At 37.3% G+C, this 15,057-nt stretch overlaps 1 protein-coding gene across 1 annotated transcript in view; it reads right to left on the bottom strand.

Annotated features, from left to right (window-relative positions):
* ATP4A (ATPase H+/K+ transporting subunit alpha) overlaps positions 1-10,625 on the bottom strand; it is a 100,105-nt gene extending 89,480 nt beyond the window's left edge. Inside the window, exon 1 of the mRNA XM_053690908.1 lies at positions 10,394-10,625. Within this exon, the coding sequence (XP_053546883.1) occupies positions 10,394-10,625 (232 nt within the window). The remainder of the gene's footprint in view (positions 1-10,393) is intronic.
* Between the last annotated feature and the right edge of the window lie 4,432 nt (positions 10,626-15,057).

The following is a 15,057-nucleotide window of genomic DNA, read 5'->3' as shown; positions in this document are numbered from 1 at the left end:
CCGGCCCCCTGTATCATGTGACAGACATCAGCCAATCACAGACTTGTATACACATACCCTGTGAACTTGTGCACATGCTCAGTAGGAGATTGTTCCCCAGAAAGTGTGAATATAAAAAGACTGCAAAATTTGATAAGAGAATTAAATTGGAAAGGGTTGCTGATCTTTCTGAATCATAAATGTTTATTTTGACTTGAGTGTCTCTATAAATAAGCGCCACTAGGGGGCACAAAACACATTAGACTGCACTATTTCACACCTGCAACCTTTAATGTTTGCAATAAGAAAGGGTTTTTAAATTTAGCCATTTGTTGGTGCAGCCGTATTGTTTGTATTTTTAACGCTCATTAGCTAACCTAATAGAGCACAAACATTATGCTTAAAGGGATAGGAATCTCAAAATTAGTGGCGGCGATGTCGGGAGCTGCAGATTAGGGCTTAATAAGGTTAATATAGTGTTTGCGATGCGGGAGGGCCTCGGTTTAGGGGTTAATAGGTAGTTTATGGGTGTTTATTGTACTTTGTAACAGTTAACTATGAGTTTTGTGTAACAGTTTTGTTGCGTAAAACTCATAACTACTGCTCTCAGATTGCGAAACGCATCGTGTCGGTAAAGGCAGTAACGCAAGCTTTTTAGCCTCACCGCAAAACTTGTAATGGCAGCACTATGGAAATCCCACACAAAAACGTCATTTTTTTGAGTGCGGTACTGATGTTGCGTTACAAACTAAAACGCTTAGCGTTAAAACACGAACGCAAAACTTGTAATCTGGGTGTCAATTTCTTTTGGTAAAAAACTTAACTCAAAACTATAATTAGTATAGTGTGTATTATTCATCTTTTCTGTATAGAAATGTGTTAAATGACAATGACTTAGATTTAAGGTTAGGAATAGTGTACATAGTATGATATGGTGAAGGGTTAATTTTGCCAGCCTCTTTTTGGTTTTCTGCAGGTGTATATAAGGAAAAAGCTCCTATAGCCTTTAAAGGGACACTGTACCCAAATTTTTTTCTTTCGTGATTCAGGAAGAGCATGGAATTTTAAGCAACTTTCTAATTTACTCCTATTATCACATTTTCTTCATTCTCTTGGTATCTTTATTTGAAATGCAAGAATGTAAGTTTAAATGCCAGCCCATTTTTGGTGAACAACCTGGGTTGTCTTTGCTGATTGGTGGATAAATGTATCCACCAATAAAAAAGTGCTTTCCAGAGTTCTGAACCCCCCCAAAAAATTAGATGCCTTCTTTTTCAAATAAAGATAGCAAGAGAACAAAGAACAATTGATGATAGGAGTAAATTAGAAAGTTGCGTAAAATTGCATGATCTATCTGAATCTTGAAAGAAAAGAAAAAAATGGGTTCAGTGTCCCTTTAAGGAAATAATATCAATGTTATCTAATAAGTAACTAAAAAATGTAATTTGCTAAAAAAATATTACAACTCTCTTCTCCACTAAAACGCTGGTTTATATAACAAACTTTTCTCATTCTAATTTATGAGGTTAGTGGGTTACTTTTATTGCAAGTTCATTTATAAGTTTGTTAGCATTATTCTGAATAGTATTTGTAGTTTTCTTAGCTTCAGGTTTCTCCTGATCCAATCCTTATGATTTAGTAGCAAGGCAGATTTTCAGGATTATCTTGAATATACATTGTTATTAGAATGTGTGAGCTGTTTTATTACATATGTTTCTAGATTTCAGTTGTGATTAGATAGTGTTGCACACTTTTTTGTTTTTCAACCCCTGGGCAGTTGCCAATTCTGCCTAATGATAAACCTGACACTAAAAGCTCTCAGGCTAAATAAATTCACATTTGACACATATGCACTAATTTAAATGTTATTTACTTATCATACAAAAATATATAGATTTTAACTATTTATTGCAGATCAGTTATTAAATATCCTGACATCATTTCTGAAAATACAGCATATACCAAACAATATATCTTCAGACAGTTGGGGGAAAAAGGACAACAAACACAATTTAAAAACAGCATGAAATATAAACGATCCAAGTCAAGATAACACATGAAGATATTATATATGATGATACGGAGTATACTGGGTTTTTTTACAACAGGTTACAATATAGATCAATAGCTTGACAGCAGCAATGCTTCCATTTATAAAACAATATGGTCTAGATTACAAGTGGAGCGCAACTGATAACGAGCGGTGTGTTATTTTGTGATCAACATTGCTCAGTCAATAACTCATGATCATGTTAGTTAAAATGATTAACCAAAGCACTTTTAAGACACCTGGTACGTATATAGCAAGCCCGATACTTTCAGGGCTAGATTACAAGTGAGGCGCAAACTGTTTTGCGCAAGCAATATCGTCTTTTTACAAGCCTTTTTAATTGCTCTGATATTACAAGTGCAATCGCCATTTATGCTTCAATCATTACCGCGATTTCAGAGCTGTAGTTAAAGGGACAGTCAACACCAGAAGTTTTGTTGTTTAAAAAGATAGATAATCCCTTTATTACCCATTCCCAGTTTTGCATAACCAACACAGTTATAATACACTTTTTAACTCTGTATTTACATTGTATCTAAGCTTCTGCAAACTGCCCCCTTATTTCAGTTATTTTGATAGACTTGCATTTTAGCCAATCAGTGCTCACTCTGTAAATTCACATGCATGAGCTCAATGTTATCTATATGAAACACATGAACTAACAGCCTCTAGTGGTGAAAAAACGTAAAATGCAGAGGCGGCCTTTAAGGTCTAAGAAATTAGCATATGAATCTCCTAGGTTTAGCTTTCAACTAAGAATACCAAGAGAACAAAGCAAAATTGGTGATGAAAGTACATTGGAAAGTTGTTTAAAATTACATATCTAAATCAGCTCTTTTACCTGAAAAAAAAATACAAAGACCCCTCCCAACAGTAAAACCCACCATCCAACCAATCCCTCAAAATAAAAAACCTGATGCTAACAAAAACCTAAGCTACCCATTGCCGTGAAAAGGGCATTTGTATGGGCATTCAGCTCTTTTTATTGCCCTGAAAAGGGCATTCAGCTCATGGAGTCTACAGGTTAGTCTTTTGAAAGTGACACATGAATGATGTCATAGGAGGCGGAGTTGAGGAGCCATTTTCAAAACTTGTAATGGCAGCGCTATTGAGGTGAAATAACGCACCCTCTATATGCGTTCATTTCGCACCCTCTATAGCGCAAAACTTGTAAACTAGGTGTGAGTTTTTATAAAAAAAAAAATTGTTTTAGATTACCTAGATGGGGAGGTAATAGGGAGGTTCATACCCGTGGATCTTCCACGGTTATGAACAAAGAAACTAATTGGTCTCTTTTTTTTCTGAAAATAGATAACTTTTTCCAAAAAGATTTTTTTATTTAATAAAAAAAAAATTGTAAAAAAAACTTAACTCAAAACTATTTTATTCAACTTTTCTGTATAGAAATTTGTTACATGACAATAAATTAGATAGAGTGCACATAGTATGATATGCAGGGTCGGCTCTAAGGGGGGGCATTGGGGGGCAATGCCCCCCAAATGGAATACTGTGCCCCCCAGGGCAAAAGAAGTGATTTAAAAAAAAAAAAAATTTTACATTTTAAAAGTGACGTAATGTCCAGGGTCCCAAATGTCGCATCAACCATTTGCAGCCACTGGACCCTGGAGATCCGCCACTGGAGGGCCAAGCTAATCTCTTTACTCTCCTCTATTTACAACCAGATAACAAATAAAGTTGCATTTCCCTGCTGGTGCTCTCACAGTTAACCTAGGGCTTGCAATGCCCTTCCTCCTGCTAGCCCAAGAAGCTGAAGTGAGATGATGACATCATCAGACCTCTGCAGGAAGTGCTGGGAGAAGCTAACAGTCAGTGAGAGGGAAGGCAGAAGTAATTTTGTGAAAACACAGCCGTATAACTAATGTGTGTGTCAGAGTAGTATCCCTTCCCTATTGTGCTTTATATCATGGCAGCCACAGATAAAGAAGCAAATTGGGAATTCCTTGGTTTCCCCACTGCAGGTCACACAAAACAAGTGTGCATTGTGCCTGCTTTATCTGCAGTGATCAGTGTAAAATGTGTGTCAGATTATAGGTGGTCACATACACACACTTCAAATGTAGCTGTGGGGCAATGAGTGAAATAGTCTTATGTTTATTATTTACATGTTTCAAAACATCTCCTATTTGGTTGTTTCATTATATATATATATATATATATATATATATATATATATATATATATACACACACACACACACATACATACACATAATACACACTCTGTGTGTATGTATATATATATATATATATATATATATATACAGGGAGTGCAGAATTATTAGGCAAATGAGTATTTTGACCACATCATCCTCTTTATGCATGTTGTCTTACTCCAAGCTGTATAGGCTCGAAAGCCTACTACCAATTAAGCATATTAGGTGATGTGCATCTCTGTAATGAGAAGGGGTGTGGTCTAATGACATCAACACCCTATATCAGGTGTGCATAATTATTAGGCAACTTCCTTTCCTTTGGCAAAATGGGTCAAAAGAAGGACTTGACAGGCTCAGAAAAGTAAAAAATAGTGAGATATCTTGCAGAGGGATGCAGCACTCTTAAAATTGCAAAGCTTCTGAAGCGTGATCATCGAACAATCAAGCGTTTCATTCAAAATAGTCAACAGGGTTGCAAGAAGCGTGTGGAAAAACCAAGGCGCAAAATAACTGCCCATGAACTGAGAAAAGTCAAGCGTGCAGCTGCCAAGATGCCACTTGCCACCAGTTTGGCCATATTTCAGAGCTGCAACATCACTGGAGTGCCCAAAAGCACAAGGTGTGCAATACTCAGAGACATGGCCAAGGTAAGAAAGGCTGAAAGATGACCACCACTGAACAAGACACACAAGCGGAAACGTCAAGACTGGGCCAAGAAATATCTCAAGACTGATTTTTCTAAGGTTTTATGGACTGATGAAATGAGAGTAAGTCTTGATGGGCCAGATGGATGGGCCCGTGGCTGGATTGGTAATCTTTGAAAACAGTGTAATGTTTGCATTTTTTTATATTGCTTAAAGGGACAGTTCACTCATAATTTTTCTCCCCTTTAAATTGTTCCCAATGATTCATTTTACCTGCTGGAGTGTTTTAAATTGTTTACAAGTAGCTCCTTTTCCCCTATTTTGGCATTTGAAATAGCTGATTTAGCCTGTGGTAGCCCAACCTATTGTGAAAGTTTCTATACTGGAGTATATTCTATTGAATAGCCTAAGTAAACACAGCCAGCAGAAGAGATTACACTCTCAGTTGGGGGCATGGTAGTTAAGTAATAAAATGATAATTTTCCATTGTACTCTCTATGTATTGAGCTTTACTTTTACAGACAAATATAAGATAAGGAAGCAAGTCTGTGTACATAAAAGTGATAACATAATGAGATCTGATATTACCTGAAGCTCAACCCATTGTAATAGGCTGTGGTTTAAAAGCACAAAACCAGCTACTTTATATGCACAAATAAACCAAAAAATGCAATCTCTCATAAATTTTATACTCTACAGCTGGTATAACAAGTCATTGAAAATACATTCATATAAAAACAATTTTACAGTGTTCTGTCCCTTTAATTATAGTGTCTGTGTGTTACCCACTGTAATTAAGAATACATTACTATGTGTATTGTGATATTGGCTTCTTTTGTCACTTGTCCAATGTCACAGGGTGTCAGGTGTTTGTATTTTATGTCAGATGAATAGAAATGAGTATACATTCATTTTTTTGTGAGATTAAATAATATAATAACTCAGAAAACAGGGTGAAATAGATATTTTTATTCTGATAAAATAAAAAAAAATATTGCAAACGGGGTGTAATACCAGAAAAGATCAATCCATGCTCTCAGCATTGTTTTGTGCTGTTAATGAAATAAAAACTATATATATAGAATTACTAGGAAGTGTGATGTTTATAAATATTTATGTGTGCGTTTTTATAATCAAGCACAAATAATATCAGCAGACATGCCACAAAATAACTAAATAAAAACACTAGAATCCAAACATAAACAAAGACCACCCCATCCATAAACAAACACACGGACAAGGAAAATGATCAAATAATTATAGTTCCTTTTGCTTTGATAACAAACCTTTCTCTCCATGTTTTTATGGAATAAATTAATGAATAGGGGCCGAATTATCAAGCTGTGAATGGAGCTTGATGCCCCTGTTTCCGTGCGAGCCTTCAGGCTCGCCGGAAACAGTAGTTATGAAGAAGCAGTCTAAAGACCGCTGCCCCATAACTGGTCCACCTGCTCTGAGGCTGCGGACATCAATCCGCCCGATCCTATACAATCGGACTGATTGACACCCCCTGCTAGTGGCCGATTGGCCGCAAATCTGCAGGGAGCAGCATTGCACAAGCAGTTCACTAGATGCTGTCGGCATTTATCGATGTGCAGCGGACATGATACGCTACAACGTATCATGTCCGTCCACACTGTAATAAATCGGTCTCCATAATATCAATAAAATTAGTTATAGCTATATGTGATTTGTCACGAAAACCTCATATTTATCTAAGTGAAAAATGTATGTTAGATAAATGTCACTGGCATTCTATACTTGCTAGAGTCATTCTCATCACTCTTAGTTTCAGATGTCATTAAAGCAATCTAGACCACAGAAAACATAAACATATTGAAGTCAGCAAATAAAAAAAGTATATATGAGGGTCATATAAGGCAAAGAATGATGTTTTTATTTTGTGCTACCAATGACATTGGAAAATGTACTGTCATCTAGTGGTGGGATACAGCCTGTTCTCATCAGTTCTTAAAATTTAGAAAGTGTTAGAACCTGTTGTTAAAATTTTGGAATCTCATCACTGCCTCACCCATATGGAATACTTACACTAAACCACCAGGGATAACTGTTATATAATAAAAGGGACAATCAACTCCAAAATTGTTATTGTGTAATCCCTTTATTACCCATTCCCCAGTTTTGCATAACCAACACGGGTATAATAATATACTTTTTGCCTCTGTGATTACCTTGTATTTAAGCGGCCTATCTATCAAGCTGTCAACCGCAAATACTTCAGAATTCCATGCATAATTGTTGCGAACTTGATCCGACCTAGTTATCAAGGCCTACAGACCGGCAAATGTTGAAATTTGATCCCCGGTCTCAATCTGACACAGATGGATGCTTACGTCATTACAGATGTTCCGAATACACATTCGGCTCTATCTGACACTTTTTCCCAGTTATCAAACTTTTAACAGGTACGCTCGTGGTTATTCCGACGCAGCGTACCTGGTTTTCAATCCGCCACCCTGGAGGCCGTGGATGCCATAGAAATCAATGGGAGTCTGAAAGCACCGAAAGCTTATGTTCGATGCTGCCAGATATCCCATTGATTTCTATGATTGAAAACAAGTTACGTTTACAACTAACACCCTAACATAAACCCTGAGTCTAAACACCCCTAATCTGACGCCCGACATCGCCGCAACCTAAATAAAATGTATTAACCCCTATTCCACCACTCCCTGACCCCACCACAACCTAAATAAAGTTATTAACCCATATTTCGCCGCTCCCTGACACCGCCGCCACTAAATAAACGTATTAACCCCTAAAGCTCTGGCCTCCCATATTACTGCCACTAACTAAACTTATTAACCCCTAAACTGTCAGCCCCCCACATCGCCAAAAAATAAATTAAGCTATTAACCCCTAAACCTAACAACCCCCTAACATTAAATTAAAATTACAACATCCCTATCTTCAAATAAATTAAAACTTACCTGTATAATTAAATTAAACTATTTTAAACTATTAATTAACCTACCCTAACTATTATCCTACAATTAAACGAAACTAAAAAATAAATAAAACAAATTACATATTAAAAAACCTAACCCTACTCAAATTAATTACATATACTATTAAACATTATTAAAAGTACTAAATTACAGAAAAAAACAAACACTAAGTTACAAAAAAATCAAACACTAAATTACGAAAAATAAAAAACCGCATTATCAAAAATAAAAAAGGATTACGCCTAATCTAATAGCTCTATCAAAATAACCCCCCCCAAATAAACCCCCCCAGCCTACAATAAACTACCAATGGCCCTTAAAATGGCCTTTTGTGGGGCATTGCCACAAAGAAATCAGCTCTTTTACCTGTAAAAAAAAATACAAACACCCCCCAACAATAAAACCCACCACCCAACCAACCAAAAACCCCAAATAAAAAAACCTATCTAAAATAACCTAAGCTCCACATTGCACTGAAAAGGGCATTTGTATGGGCATTGCCTTTTAACTCTTTTACTGATTGAAACAGCCAATAGGATGAGAGCTCAATCCTATTGGCTGATTGGAACAGCCAATAGGATTTTAGCAGCTTTAATTCTATTGGCTGATTGAAATCTTTGGATGGCGTCACTTTTATTGAAGTTCCAGTTTACGGCAGCGACCGTATGAAGAGGATGCTCCGCGCCGGATGTTTTCAGGATGGACCCGCTCCGCGCCGGATGGATGAAGATAGAAGATGCTTTCTGGATGGAGACTTCTTGCCGCCTGGATGAGGACTTCTCCGGATGGATGAAGATGGAAGAGGCCGTCCGGATGAAGACTTCTTGCCGCCTGGATGAAGACTTCGGCTGGATGGATCCTTCACTGTAAGTGGATCGTCGGGGGTTAGTGTTAGGTTTTTTTAAGGTTTTTTGGGCGGGTTTTATTTTTAGATTAGTGTCTGGGCATGTAAAAGAGCTAAATGCCCTTTTAAGGGCAATGCCCATACAAATGCCCTTTTCAGGGCAATGGGGAGCTTAGGTTATTTTAGATAGGTTTTTTATTTGGGGGGGTTGGTTGGTTGGGTGGTGGGTTTTACTGTTGGGGGGTGTTTGTATTTTTTTTTACAGGTAAAAGAGCTGATTTCTTTGGGGCAATGCCCTACAAAAGGCCCTTTTAAGGGCCATTTGTAGTTTATTGTAGGCTAGGGGTTTTTTTATTTTGGGGGACTTTTTTATTTTGAAAGGGCTATTAGATTAGATGTAATTCTTTTTTATTATTGATAATGTGGTTTTTTATTTTTCGTAATTTAGTGTTTGTTGTTTATTTATAACTTAGTTTTTTTTGGTAATGTAGTACTTTTAATAATGTTTATTAGTATATTTAAATAATTTGAGTAGGGTTAGGTTTTTTTAATATGTAATTTAGTTTATTTAATTGGTAGTTTAATTTAATTATAGTATTCATTTTTCATGTGCTCATTACATGAAATATTTTCATGTAATGAGCACAATGTAATTATATTGCAGTTATCTTTTTACTTGAAACAAAAGAAGAAATCAGTAAAACAATAGTTACAGTAACTTACAGAGCAGGACAGCTGTTGATTATAAAGTATGATTTGAGCGTTCCCAGCACCTTAGATGTTTATGGAGCCGTCAGCGCTCAGGCCATCAGTTTGGTGCTTTTTTGATTGGAGAGAAGCTGTAGATGTCAGGTAAGTCTTTTATATAATCATTTTCTTCCCATTTTTTTGTATTCCTTACCCTCATGTTCATTAAATGAGTCCTCAAAACTCTGAAGAGACAACCAGAAATATTCAGTATTTTTAAATTTCTGTTTCATTTCCATGAGGGATATAAATGGGTGTCTCATTGCTTCATAAGAATGTATCCTGTCCTGGGAGTCCCAGGTAAGCATTTGTTTTATCAAGTCCACCATGTTAAGGTCATTGTACTCAGCAATTGTCTCAGTATTAGAAGAAGGAGCCTTTGGGAAATTTAGCTAAACAAATTGGTCTAATTATTGCAAGGAAAAATCATTATTCTTTTAAATGTTTACTTTAGTTTCCTGCTCTTCTGATTTGAGTTGCAACCTTAGCGCCATCTTCTCATTTTGTTTCCTAGTAAAAAAAGTTTAAGGTTCTATAGCCCTTGGCCAACAAGCGGTTGTTTGGCATTCCTTGGCTGTCACAGATGTAACTTTTTACTTCATACTCATTAAATCCGGGGTAAAGTGGGCGTCTGAGATGTAACTCAGCCATTACACAACCAAGGGACCATAGGTCCACCTTCTCGCAGAAGGGCAATCCAAGAATGATTTCAGGGGATCTGAAGAACCGTGCTTGTATATAAATTTTTTTGTTTTTTTTGCCTTCCTTTAATTTACATGTTTATCCAAAATCTTTCAGTTTGACCCTGAAAGGGAGCATTCCCTGGTCAACTAGCATTATGTTGTGCGGCTTCATGTCCAATAGAAAGCTCTTTCAGTTTTTACAGAGCTTTTAATAATTGAGTTGTGATTGTCCTTATGTGAGGTACAGGGAGTTGGAAAAAAAAATCTCTCCCTTCCATGTAGTTATATAAGTTTTGTTCCATACCTTCAAAAGCCAAGCAGCAATTACCATTGTCATAGAAATATTCATAGAAACGAACTATGTTCCATTTCTCTGAGTCAAGTTCTTTTATGGCTTTCCGTATCTTAATTTCATTCTTTACTAATGCACTGGTCACATCTTTCTTTATCACTTTTAGAGCCACCAGCTCCCCGCTGCTTCTTCTTTTTATGCATTTCACCACTTCTCCAAAAGTCCCTTCACCCAAAACGTACATAATATCATAGCAATCAGTTTTAGAACAGAGCTACTCTATGTCTGCACTTCTAGCTGCACTAGATAAATCACAGCGCTTGTGATACCACTGTCTCAAATAACTTACTAAACCCTTATATAATGATGTAAAGCTCACCTAGTCTTAGAGTGCTTACGTCATAACCAGTCAAGTTTCATTGTCACCCAGCAGTCAGGGTAACATTATGATGTAAAACTCCCCTAGTCTTAGAGTGCTTACGTCATAACCAGTCAAGTTTCATTGTTACCCATGCAGTCAGGGTAACATTATGATGTAAAGCTCACCTAGCCTTAGATTGCTTACGTCATAACCAGTCAAGTTCCATTGTTACCCAGCAGTCAGGGTAACATTATGATGTAAAGCTCACCTAGCCATAGATTGCTTATGTCATAACAAGTCAAGTTCCATTATTACCGAGCAGTCAAGGTTACATTATGATGTAAAGCTCACCTAACCTTAGAGTGCTTACGTCATAACGAGTCAAGTTCCATTGTCACCGAGCAGTCAGGGTTACATTATGATGTAAAGCTCACCTAGTCTTAGAGTGCTTACATCATAACCAGTCAAGTTCCATTGTCACCGAGCAGTCAGGGTTACATTTTAGCAACAGATTTAAAACAGTCTGTGTCTTAAAGGGCCAGACCCTAAACAGGAAGAGTAGGAACCATAAACAGTCTAACAAATAAACCTCAAAATGGCAAATTTGTACTCAACATAGCATATTATAAATGCTATTCCTTTAAATTTATTATTATTATATAACATACAAATAGGCATTCACCTACTGTGCTCTTACTTAGAAAGTATACAAGTATTTGTCTAGCCTTAAATAACAATAATTAAAAAAAAAATACACTTTACAGTAGCCACACTGAAATTTGATTATTTTGGAAAGTGTAGCCAAATAGCAGGTCCTAAGACAACCAATAGAATTCCTGGAAAGAAAAACAGGCAAAACAAATAGTTCCAAAAGGTGCTACTCTAAATGCCTTATTTAACTCTGTACTAGACTTTAACAACACACTATTTAAGTTATGGTGACACACGCCACATTAAACATATAGAAAACAACATAATAATAAAATATAACTCTAACAAAAGGAAGAGGGATTCAGGGGAGGGATAAAGGCAAAACTCACAACCAGTAGCGGACCTACTCAACAGAGGGCTGGGGCAGGATTTTTTTTGGGCCCCCAATAGTAACTCAGTAGAAAGCAAAAGTATTAATATATATCCTGCTCGGTATAATGATTTTGAGGATAGATAGATAATAGGATGGACCTACAACCTGCACTAATAAAACGCTCCCCAGCATTAGGATTGTAAACATTCTGCACACACACTCCTAATTATAGACCAGCTGTTATGGGCCCCCTCCAGCTCTTGGGCCCTGGTGCTACTGCACCTGTTGCACCAATGGTAGTTCCACCCCTGCTCACAACTATACATTAAATTGTCATCCTATGCAAAATATATGCAAATTAGTCTTTTTCCCCAGTACACATTTTGGTGATGAAGGGGGGAGAGAAGGGCCAAAGACGAGGGGGGGAGAAGGGCCATAAAATGCAGGATAACCCTGGTATGAAAGAATTGATGTATTTTGAGGGCCAAAGAGGAGGGGGGGAGAAGGGCCAAAGAGGAGGGGGAGAAGGGCCAAAGAGGAGGGGGGGGGGAGGGCCAAAGAGGAGGGGGGAGGAGGGGGGGAGAAGGGCTAAAGAGAAGGGGGGGAGAAGGGCCAAAGAGGAGGGGGGGGGGAGAAGGGCCAAAGAGGAGGAGGGGGGAGGAGGAGGGGGGGAGGAGGGCCAAAGAGGAGGGGGAGGGGAGAAGGGCCAAAGACGAGGGGGAGAGAAGGGCCAAAGAGGAGGGGTGGGGAGAAGGGTCAAAGAGGAGGGGGGAGAGAGCCAAAGGGGGGGGAGAGAGCCAAAGAGGGGGGAGAGAGAGCCAAAGAGGTGGGGGGAGAGAGCCAAAGAGGGGGGGGAGAACAAAAGAGGGGGGAGAGAGAATAAAAGAAAGGGGGGAGAGAGAGCAAAAGAAAGGGGGGAGAGAGCCAAAGAGGGGAGAGAGAGAGCAAAAGAGGGGAGAGAGAGAGCAAAAGAGAGGAGAGAGAGCGCAAAGGAGAGGGGGGAGAGAAAGCAAAAGAGAGGGGGGAGAGAAAGAAAAAGAGAGGGGGGAGAGAGCAAGGGGTGGGACCGCTGTACTGCAAAAAATGGCCCGTGTACACGGGCTTTAGTACTAGTAAATTATAATTTGCTCACGGTTTCCTTAGACCACATTATAGGGATATGAAATCTAAAATGCTTCTTTCATGTGATTTTTAACAACTTCTATTTACTTCTATTTTCAACTTTTCTTTGTTCTCTTGGTATTTTTTTTTTTTTTTTTTATAAAAGCAGTTTTATTGAAAAAGAAAAGGGTATGATACAATTTGTTCAATGCCAAAAATACAAGTATATGTCTTTTCCATAATACATCTTATGTGCTCTTAATATACTGCTATTTAACATGAATATATCTGAACATGAAAACTAATATAACTTATACAAATTATACAAACTAGAATATTGATTTCAAATGACATGCTTACAATAATTGGATGTGCAGCAGTATAGACCCTATGATTTTAGCAGATGAGGATGTGACTTCCTGAGGTGAAATTTTGTTTTTAAACACTAAGTCGTCCCTAATTGAGTGGGTGTATGGTCTTTGGTCTTTACGTGTTCTTCCCATAGTACCTTCATTTGGGTGTAAGTATCTAATCTCTTATTGACTAAGTAAGTGTATTCTTCGAGGTCTAGAATTTGTTTAAATGAGTGTAGCCATTGTGCTATACTAGGTATGTTTCTGCTCTTCCAATTCTTGGCCACCCATTGTTTTATGCAATTACTACCTATAAAGATTAGATTCCTCTTATCCTTTGGGGTCTTATTTGGGATAATATTGAATAACCAAATTCGTGGATCCGGGGGTAAAGCGATTCCCAATATCCCTGACATCTCTTTTGCTATATCTTCCCATAATTTTGCAATTGGGGGACATGTCCACCAGATATGTGACATTCTCTTGGTATTTTTATTTGAAAAGGCAGGAATGTAAAGCTTAGGAGCTGGCCCATTTTTGGTTCAGCACCCTAGGTAGTGCTTGCTGATTGGTGGCTACATTTATTCTTGTTATCCTTTGTTGAAAACCAGGAAGGTAAGTTCAGGAGTGTGCACATGATTGCAGCACTATTTTGCAGCAGTTTTACAACAATGTTATACATTAGCAAGAACACTAGATGGCAGCAGTTTTATAATAATGTTATACATTAGCAAGAACACTAGATGTCAGCAGTTTTATAATAATGTTATACATTAGCAAGAGCACTAGATGGCAGCAGTTTATAATAATGTTATACATAAGCAAGAGCATTAGATGGCAGCAGTTTATAATAATGTTATACATTAGCAAGAGCACTAGATGGCAGCAATTTATAATAATGTTATACATAAGCAAGAGCATTAGATGGCAGCAGTTTATAATAATGTTATACATAAGCAAGAGCATTAGATGGCAGCAGTTTATAATAATGTTATACATAAGCAAGAGCATTAGATGGCAGCAGTTTATAATAATGTTATACATTAGCAAGAGCACTAGATGGCAGCAGTTTTATAATAATGTTATACATTAGCAAGAGCACTAGATGGCAGCAGTTTATAATAATGTTATACATTAGCAAGAGCACTAGATGGCAGCAGTTTTATAATAATGTTATACATTAGCAAGAACACTAGATGGCAGCAGTTTATAATAATGTTATACATTAGCAAGAGCACTAGATGGCAGCAGTTTTATAACAATGTTATACATTAGCAAGAGCACTAGATGGCAGCAGTTTTATAATAATGTTATACATTAGCAAGAGCACTAGATGGCAGCAGTTTTGTAATAATGTTATACATTAGCAAGAGCACTAGATGGCAGCAGTTTTATGATAATGTTATACATTAGCAAGAACACTAGATGGCAGCAGTTTTATGATAATGTTATACATTAGCAAGAACACTAGATGTCAGCAGTTTATAATATTGTTATACATTAGCAAGAGCACTAGATGTCAGCAGTTTTATAATAATGTTATACATTAGCAAGAACACTAGATGTCAGCAGTTTATAATAATGTTATACATTAGCAAGAGCACTAGATGGCAGCAGTTTTATAATAATGTTATACATTAGCAAGAGCACTAGATGGCAGCAGTTTTATAATAATGTTATACATTAGCAAGAACACTAGATGTCAGCAGTTTATAATAATGTTATACATTAGCAAGAGTACTAGATGGCAGCAGTTTATAATAATGTTATACATTAGCAGCAGCACTAGATGGCAGCACTATTTCCTGTGATGAAGTGTTTCAGGCATGTGCACGCT

This window comes from Bombina bombina, chromosome 8, assembly GCF_027579735.1.
Source record: "Bombina bombina isolate aBomBom1 chromosome 8, aBomBom1.pri, whole genome shotgun sequence".
Lineage (NCBI taxonomy): Eukaryota > Metazoa > Chordata > Amphibia > Anura > Bombinatoridae > Bombina > Bombina bombina.
This window is presented reverse-complemented; position numbering and strand designations above follow the sequence as displayed.